The 9,358-nt window shown below is 46.4% G+C and overlaps 1 protein-coding gene across 1 annotated transcript; it reads right to left on the bottom strand.

Moving 5' to 3' along the window:
• EPCAM (epithelial cell adhesion molecule) lies at positions 1-6,781 on the bottom strand. Its single transcript, XM_038133808.1, has 9 exons — positions 6,434-6,781; positions 6,005-6,112; positions 5,184-5,424; positions 4,845-4,910; positions 3,566-3,629; positions 3,095-3,196; positions 2,730-2,927; positions 2,294-2,335; positions 1-1,639 (listed from the first exon to the last, which is right to left on the bottom strand). Exons 1-9 carry the CDS (start codon positions 6,492-6,494, stop codon positions 1,598-1,600), a joined length of 924 nt encoding a protein of 307 aa, XP_037989736.1. The 5' UTR covers positions 6,495-6,781; the 3' UTR covers positions 1-1,597.
• Positions 6,782-9,358: the final 2,577 nt, after the last annotated feature.

Here is a 9,358-nt window from a genome sequence, read left to right as displayed (position 1 = left end):
CATCTTACTGAAAACTTGGTTTTATTTGGTTTACAGCTTACAGAATTGTACAAAAGTCATCACACCTCAGCAGATTGCCTGCATACCTGGGGAGAAAGGGAATGCCACAGATCAGCAGAGGGAGAGCCTGCCCTGCAGAAGTTATCATTGACAAAGCTGCCTGAAAAGGCTGCGAAACATTCCAGTAAATTCCCTACTTCAGGATTTTTGTGCAATATCCACCACAGCAATGCATGTATGTGAGGTACCACCCTGTTGAAAGGCAGAAGGGATACTGGTGGCTGTGACAGCAGAGGTGACACCACCACAGTTCAGCAAGTTCCCTGTGATAGCTAGCAGGCACACTGCTGGGGCATGCTTCACATTTAGTTTCATGGACAGTAGATAGAATATCCTCCCAGTAGCTTATCCTACTTTTCCTGTTTAAGCCAGGGTGGGTCAGAACATGCACCACATTAGTAACAAGGTTTGTCATTCAGGTCCTTATCTTGAATCTCATTATTTCTTTGGCAACAGGAGTTACAGCATTTCCTTTATAAATCAGATATGCTGGAGGGATTGCTAGCCAACATCCATGGCACAGGTTACTGACAGCCAAAGCAAACTCTCATGTCCTGAGAGGCTGAGAGCCTATGGAAGTCTGGTCCACAGCTATGGCAGAGATCAGGATTAACAGCAGAAACAGCTCCTTGCTGTGCAGCAGCTTTGCCACAGACAAAAATCACAGTAAATGGGGTAAACTGCACTCCCCCAGCTCCACCATCAGATGCCAGGTCTGCCCACCCCCAACCCTGCACTAGGGATGTCCTAGGTTAGAGGCTTATTTTAAATACCTACATAGCATTGGAAAGATTAGTCTATGAATTCCTGAAATGACTGCATTCTCACCCTGTTGATTTTTCTTATACAACAATCTGTGTATTATCATTTCACTCTTGTTGCATACTTTTCACAGCTTTAAGAAAAAAAAAATCATGCTATTGAGATACTAGATGGCTACTAAAAACTGCTAATTGGAGTTCTAGAATATTTTAAACTACTGAGGTTCCTTGCTTTAAGGAATCAAACTACAAATTTGTAAGCATGATAATTTAGCAGATTATCATTTCACCATGTAAGAATTAGAAGCCTGTTTCAAAGTTTTATTAATTCAAGTCATAAAAAAGTTACAGCAACTTCAAATATGTACAAACTGTCATAAAAACGTTGTGTTCAGTTACACAGGAGACAGTCTCGTTACAACATGGCTACAAAATCATTACTTTCAATAAAACTCCCACAAGGGTAAAATAACCATTTAGGCATGTATGCTCCAAAACCCTAGTAACAGCAGTTGTCAACTCGTTTCATCATCATAAAAAAAAAATAAAATCAGGGAGCAATAGTTAAGTTTTACTTGAGTAAGATGGGGCATTTAACTCTCAACAAACAGTAAAAGTAGTTGAATGGTTACCAGTCTTGGCTGTTAAGAGTTTTAACAATCATTAAGTGAGCACAATTGCTTCCCTTTCAGGAGGAAATTAAGAGTTAAGATTCATGCCTCCAATGTTTTTTGTTGTCTTCTTGCTTGAATCTGGGGTGTCTTCAGTTGATTGAGTTAAGCATTCAGCCCTCTATGCATTTCGTTCATTTCCTTCACCTGGAGGGGAGGAGGTAGAGGGAGATCAACATCTGCGCTGTTTCTAAACTTGAAGACTCAGTAAGTCATAGGGACTTAACAGCCCAGAATTTCATTGGCAAGTGGATTTGGTGCAACACTAACAGAACCAACAGTGAAAAACCCACCAGATTAAAAGAAAAAAAAGAAAAAAGCACTACTTAGGGCACATGCAGGAAGCAGACAATACTGTTTAGCTGCTACAACATTGTTTGGATTCCTCCACAAAAGGCTCTACACTTGGGTGAAGCACCATTTGCTGTTCCATTGGAAGGTAGCTTCTCAATGGAAGCTGTGAGATCCATGCAAATACCTCAGTAAAGGCCTTGTCACAGAACAAGACTATCAGCACTTCCTGTGGATTGCACAGCCCTTTGCTATACATATGTAAAATAGTACTTACAGAAAAACCCAACCCACCCCCTCAGCCCTGGGAAAAGCAATCACCCCTGCCTTTGAAACTAGTGCAGAACTACACAGAGGTGAAAACCAGCTGCAGAATTTGAATACTTTCAGTCTCCCTGAACACATCTGAAGCACCCAAAGCCAGCTTTTAAACTACAGCAAACTTAAAAGTTTCTGGATTGTGATCAACCTCCTCCCCTCACACATACACCACCAACAGCAATTAATTACCTCAGCTTTCACGTACTTCCCTTTCCTCCTCCTTGTCAGGACCTGTAACAGAAGGATGCAATATTCTTTAAGTCTTGATACACAAGTAACTTTATCTGGTTTTGACTTTGAAGACACAAACTCGGAGCTGCCTGTTCCCCATCCTTCCAATGTGAGGTAGGTACAAACGAGGTTGTTTGTCACTCTCAACTACTTTAAACCAGGAAGCACTTAGTTCACCTCTGTGAATTGTTCCCAGTAGTTGTTTTCCGGGTGACACCCTCCAGCTGTAACCTGAAACAGTGACAGTGTGCCCATCACCGATTTCCCACCTCCCACGTCTGAGGAAGCAAGGCAATTTACAAAGGAAGACTTTCCATCAGAATCCAAACGTGTGCTGTTACTTCCCCAAATTGTTACCAGTACCATTCTGCTTGGCATCTTTGTTAGAACTTACCAGGACAACGATTGCAGCCACTATTGCTATTACTACCACTACAACGACAGCAATGAGGCCGGGAATCTGAGACCTCATGGAAAACTCTGGTGCTATTTCATCAACATAGTAGACCACTGTCTTCTCCAGCTTCACGGGCTCGTTGTCAATGCTGACATTTAGCCCAGCATTATTCTGAAAGATGGACTGACCTTTCACCTAAAGCAGATAGGAAAAGACAGACGTGCTCATTCACATTGTGGTAAGGCATTGATCTCATCACAGGAATAATTCACCTGGCTTTAGCCAGCACACAGCCAAGACTCCCGAGTGCAGTGCAAGACACAAACCCGGCCTCTGGTAGACTTGACCCATGACACACTTACATCTTTCTCGAAGTAGTAGGCCACATCAGCTATATCCACATCTCCAGTTGATTTGGCTGAGGAATTTTGCTTCAAATCAATAGTAATGTAAGGGTTTTCATACTGGAAAAAAAGTATAATGTGGTATTAAGAAAGAGATAAATCCAGCTATCAAATATTCACCAAAATATTATGATCCAGTTTGTGCACTTGCATCCTGGATAAAGTTTATGGTTCTTGAACTCAAGCCAACTGTTTACAGTAGGATTCAAATTCCACTTCCCTTTTAGTGAAGCAAAGTTATCTACAGACTAAGGAGAGCAGTGTCATTCTCAGCATTTCTGTTCAGATACAGCTATTGGCTAACTGCTCACCATTTTGAGAGCTTCTACTAGAACTCATGCTGTATTGCATTAGTTAAACACGAGTTTTTAAAGGTACTCACAACAAAATGAACTTCTGATACTTTACTAAACTTTATGTGCCCCTTACCAGAACGCTGGTTATGAAGCGGCCATCCAGCTGGTAACGACTGGTAATGGTATCCGTGAAATACCTGCAAGGACATGAAAGCCATGGCTGTAAAAACTGTATTTTTTCACATATATCATTTGACAAGTAGAGAAGGCTGGTGTAATTGTTTTCTTCTGCAGTCTCTGGTGGGTGGAGCTCAGCTAGCATCTAAACCCTCACCTAGTCTTTCACTCACTTCCCCCTAGCAGGATCGGGAAAAGAATCAGATGGGCAAAAGCAAGGGGGAAAAGGGGAAAAAAAAACCCAAAAAACAAACAACCCTCATTGGCTGAGCTAAAGGCAGTCTGGGAAGTGAAAGGGCTGGGTGGGGGAAATACAAAACCTCAAGTGATGTAAAAGCAATCAGTCATCAGTGAGAGATCAATGTCCAGCCAACCTCAAAGCAATGGCTACTTGGGAAAAGACTTTCCCCCCGATTTATTGCTGAACATGGCATTATACAATAGAGGCTATCTGTTCAGTCAATTCAGGTCAGCCCTGTCCCCCTCCCAGCCTCTTGCCCATCCCCACCCTACTCACTGGGGCAGCAGAGTGAGAGTCTGAGAAGGCCTTGACATTATGTAAGTGCTGTTCAGCAGCAGCTAAAACACTGGTGAATTAATCAACAGCATTTTGGTCACTGGTCTAAAACGCAGCACCACACCAACTGCTACCAAGAAAATTAACTCTGCCCCAACCAAACCCAGTGCACTCTCTTCACACTAGAGTTCAATTAACTCCTAACAGTGAAGATGCACTTACTGCAAAATAAACACCTGTGTTAGACAAAGGAGCTTTACCAGTTTGAAGAGTTCAGAAGAAGAGCTAGAGGGCAGCAGCTTTAGTTCTGGAAAGGAGCTGATCTAATAGCTACAAGTGGGGTTTTAACAAAATGAAAAAAAAAAAAAAAAGGGCTAAACTCTCGTTTTCCTCCTGCTGCTTCTATCTAGTCATTCTGCCATTTTTGTCGGCTTACTTTCTGAACAGTTTCATCCACTACCTTCCACTTCTTTTAGTATATTGATTTGAAGGGGGAAAAACTAGCAATCAATTTTAAATGGAAAGGAGTCTCTTTAGCAGTTCATTTGTTTCCAATACAAATTAAAGCAATTCTACGGAAGAATCTGCAGCTTCCTTCTAAAATGTCTTACAAGTGAGTTCACAGGTCTGTCAATGCTTTTAGCAACTGTTTAGAAATACACTAGATATCTACTAGGACATGCATACACTACCATAACATATTACTATCATCACTTACTTCTTTAAAGACTCGGCGTTCAGAGGAGCGTTTCTCTCAGCATGTTTCATTTCAATGATGATCCACCTGAAGTACAATGAATATTCTTGAAGTACACGCATATAAAACACAACAAAAAGATCTAACCCCAGGCTAAAAAACCAGAACAATGAGACAAAACCAAGGCAAAGTCTCTTCCAAACCCACTCAATATCTCCTTGTTTCGGAAGAAAAAAACGCAGCCAAATAACCAAGTGTTGATTGCTCCATCTTCATTCATCCCCAGTGCATCATTCACACAAGGCAGAGCCTCACAGAGGAATGTTTTCATGTCACAGCACACCCTGTTGAAAGACTTACATCGTTCTGACTAATTGATTGCACTTCAAGTCCGCATCGTGTTTGTCAGTTCTCCTAACTCCAGCTGTATTCACACACCAACAGGTGGTTCCATTGCACTGCTTCGCCTTGAAAGCGCCACTGTTCTCACACTCGGGATCATAGAGACCATCGGTATCTTCAAATGCATCTTTTGGTTTCTCACGACGACCCGACTTGGAGCCCATCACTTCTGCTTTCATCAGCAGACATTTTGAGGTCACTAAAAACAACCAGAAAGTCGCGTTATGCAGCACCAGACCACGCATGTCCAAACCAGAGCTCCGAGCCCGTACAAACACAGGGTTACATCAGCAGCAGCCAGATTCGAAGCCATAACACAGAAGAGCAGATATCTACTGTGTAGGTGGTGCATAAAATCAATACAACTAGGGTATGGCCACCTCTCAAGGCAAAGACCAACAAGTCCAGCCTTAGGATTTAAAGCTTCCATTTCTCACACCTGAGCGTGAACCCAGAGTGGTCTTGTCACAAGGCTCTGTCCCCTCTAGATGTGTAGAAAAAGAGAGGATATGCGCTTGTAAGGAAGCTAAACGATAATCTTCAAGAAATTCTTGCCACTGGTGAACAAATACTGAGGAGGAGGCGTGAGCCTACATCAGTACAGGCAGAGAAACCCTGAACGCTTCTCTTCCGACACCAGCTGACCTGGAAGACCAGGAAGAAGAACTCCTTCCTTGCCTCCATTGTTTGCTGGGAACCCAGCGGTCATTCCCACACATTCCCCGGCGCTCTGCGGGCTCGTTTCCGTGCCACCCACCCGGCCGTGCCCTTTTACTCACGGGTGGAGCAGTCCACGATGATTCCGGAGCCGATGGCTTCGCAGCGACACCGGCCGCTGCCGTCCATCCTGCAGTTGGTGACACGCTTGTTCTTCTCGCAGACACACGCTGCAAGGGAAGCGCGGCCGTGAGCGGGCACCGCCACCCGGCAGGACGGACAAAGCCGCCCCTGGCCGGCCGGGCGTGGCGTGCCCGCACCCCCCGCGTCCCCCCGGCCACCCGCCCTCCCTCCCTCCGTCCCTTCCCGAGCGCCGGGGCTCCCCTCGGGGCGCGGACAAAGGGGCGCTTTGGGGCCGAGCGAAGGGGGAATGGTGGCACAGGGCGCCCAGCGGAGCGGCCCTGTGGAGAGCGGCGCCGGGAGGGGGGCCCGGGGCGGGGAGCTCGGTCAGGAGCGGGGCGCGGAGCGGGCGGACGGGCGCGGGCACTCACAGCTCCGGGCGGCGGCGGCAAGGCAGAGCAGCAGGAGCGCGGCCCCGCAGAGCGGCTTCATGGCTGGGGCGAGCGGCGGAGGGGCCGGGGAAAGTCCTGGGGGACGCGGGCAGAGAGGGAGCGGTGCGTGCGCGGCGGCGGCGGAGCGCTGTGAGCCGCCCGACAGGTTCCGCAGGTGCTGGTGGCTGCGCCGCGCCCTCCCGGCTCCGGTTACACCTGGGACGCGCGGGGGGAGCAGCGGTGGCGGCAGCGGCTCCTCCCCCGGGCCCGGCGGGAGCGCTCTTAAACCACCTCCGCCCCCTCCTCCCGCCGCACCTGGGCGAAACTGGATGGGGCAGGGCGGGACCCGCTCCCGGCCTCAACAGCGCCTCTGCCGCGGCACGGATGGGGGAGCGGCGTGCGAGGGACGTCCCGAGGCGCGGCCGTGCCCGCTTCTTACCCGGGCTGTGAAACCGCCCTACCCGGGCTGGGGCCGTGGCGGGGAGCTGGGGGACAGCGGCCCCCGCCGCCCTGGGGAAAGTGTTACTCATGGCCGGGAGCTCCCGGGAATGTTTGTCCTGTGACACACGGGTAGGGGAGCAGAGCCCTCTGTTGGAAAACCACCTCCCGGCTCGGGGCTTCCCGCGCCCGCCGCTGACCTTCGGAGCCTCGGGGCGGTCCCCAGGTCTCTGCCCTGGCCTGGTGGCCCCGGGCTCTTCCCCCGGGACAGGCGGGGGGTGTTTCCACTCCCCTCCCGGCGAGCTGAGAGCAGACAGGGAATACTCGCACTTTAAAGTGAGCTTTGTTCGCATCTGGGGGTGCCGTGTGAAATACTCCGTGCTTGACATAAACTCTGGTAGTTCCTCAGTAAATTAAAAAACAGAACGCTCATCTATATAGAACAAGCACTTTTGTAAGGCTCTTCACTGAACATGCGTTTAGTTTTTATTTTCGGTTTTGGTTCCTTTCTAGAATACTTGGTAGATGTCCCTACCTTAAGGGTGCTCTGAAGATTCGCTCCTGGTACTGCAGTATCCTCATTTCCTCGCTCAGGAAAAAGTAGTCCTGTGTGCTTTGTCTCTGAGCAACGCAGCTTTGTGGGAACCTGCAAAATGGGAGCTAGTGCCAGAGCCCTGCCAGGTTGCCGGGGAGGAAGCACGGGAAAGCCGGCTGCAGGCTTTAAGATGGCTTTCCAAAGTGTAAAAGCAATGTCAAAATGGAAGACAAAAGATAGGTATGATATACTGGAAATGCTTTATGAACCTTGAGTTTATTTATTCAGTTAAAAAATATGCATAGATCTTTCTAAAAGATACATTAGCACCCTAGAAAAACAAGTTATTTTAGTACAGGATAAAACCAGAATGACATCCTGCCCAAAGACTTGAAGCTTCTTCTTACCAGTTCATGGTACAATAAAAATATGCTTCTGCTTTTGCATGTGCAGATGTCAATAAGTGAAACTGTTTGAAAACTTTGTGTGAGTGAAGTGAAACTGCTGGTGAGCTATCTTAGTGTTTTTGTCTCTGTGCGCAGCTATGTTTGTGTTGTACCTGGTTTTGTGTGTTGTTTTTGTCTCCAGGGCCCTGCTGCTGTCTCAGATGTGTCCAAGTTAAAGGAGTACTCTTTGGATTTGCTCCTGGTACAGCCAGAATCAGAGTTTTGCCACATCTGTCTTGATTCTTTTTGTGGTTTTCTTGGTTTCTGATTGATAAGTATATTCTTCTGATATGCTTGTCAAAGACTCGAAAGCTTGGCCTAGCAATATGAAAACTTGGGAAGACTAAAGTCTCAGATATGGATTTCTTGTATGGCTTTCATCACGTGATGGCATTTTCCAGAAAGATGAGTAGGATCAATAAGCTCAGAAATGCCTGCCTTATTATAAACCTGCTATTCCATGTTAAAGTACTGTTTTTGCAAGATGAGAAGAGCTGTCTTGTCATTAAGGAATTGCCAAGCTGACCTATGTAAGCCTTGATAAAAAGGACCAATAAACTTTATGACACACTTTTGCCTTTATTTATTTATTTATTTAATATGTAAATGTTGAAGAACAGAACAGGCTGGGTACAGCTAGTCCTCTTTCTTCTCCTGATCCTTGTTCTGTGCCTAGTTTTACAAATCCAAGCAGTTTTGAAGTCTTGGAGTGACTACTACTGAAAGTTGCCCTGCTTCTTCCTACAAGCACCTTCAAATACCACATAGGCATCTTTTTTTTTTTTTTTTTATCAGAAAATAGCTATAACCTTTAGTACCTAGGGGCTGAATGGTCTTAGGGTATTTGTGTGGACTAGAGCCTCTCACAGTGTGTTTTGGCACTGTTATGTTGTGACATGTAATAAAATGTAAGCTAGCACCTGTAGAAAGCACTTTGGTAACTCTGCTACAAACATAGGGGCATCCAGGCAGCTTTTCGTAGTATAACATTTAATTTGGCTCCAGTTTGCAGGGGCTAATAAGGACCTTGCCACCTGTGGTTTTGCCAGATTTCCAAATGTGAAGAAATTATTGTTTAAACGTTGCTCAGTATTTTTGAAGGAGAGTTGCTGTACATGAGGTCACTCACCAGCAAGGCAATGGAAATGAGGGGCCCTTCACAGCAGAGTTCATCTTACCCTCTTTCCAGGTTATTTTGAGGGCAGCTTCTCAATAGAATCGAAGCCACCGGAGCAGACAGGAGGCTAAACAGGTACAAGGGCCTGAGTGTTGAAGTTTTATTACACAGCTACCTTGGTGTCTGGGGGCTTGGGAGACAGGGTCATTTTTGTACCTTTTGTGGTGCTTGTACCTCTTTGTGCTGAAATACGTGACCATATTCAATGGCTATTCTTTATTAACTTTACTCAGCACACAGCTCTAAAGGTAAGGCCTTGCATATTGGTTATAAACAGGATAATTTTATCAACTGTTGGAGATACCTCTTCTTATCAAATAGCTGACTGC

The sequence above is a fragment of the Motacilla alba genome, chromosome 3 (genome assembly GCF_015832195.1).
Source record: "Motacilla alba alba isolate MOTALB_02 chromosome 3, Motacilla_alba_V1.0_pri, whole genome shotgun sequence".
NCBI classification, from domain to species: domain Eukaryota; kingdom Metazoa; phylum Chordata; class Aves; order Passeriformes; family Motacillidae; genus Motacilla; species Motacilla alba.
The sequence above is the reverse complement of the archived record's forward strand: the minus strand, read 5'-3'. Positions and strand labels throughout refer to the sequence as shown.

Excerpts from the sequence above, each read along its gene's own strand:
- EPCAM (XM_038133808.1), bottom strand. The coding sequence starts at position 6,494 with ATGAAGCCGCTCTGCGGGGCCGCGCTCCTGCTGCTCTGCCTTGCCGCC. Across the intron at positions 2,336-2,729 it reads TGGCTGCAATCGTTGTCCTG|GTCCTGACAAGGAGGAGGAA; the intron begins GTAAGTTCTAAC and ends CTTCTGTTACAG. Across the intron at positions 1,640-2,293 it reads GGAAGTACGTGAAAGCTGAG|GTGAAGGAAATGAACGAAAT; the intron begins GTAATTAATTGC and ends CCTCCCCTCCAG.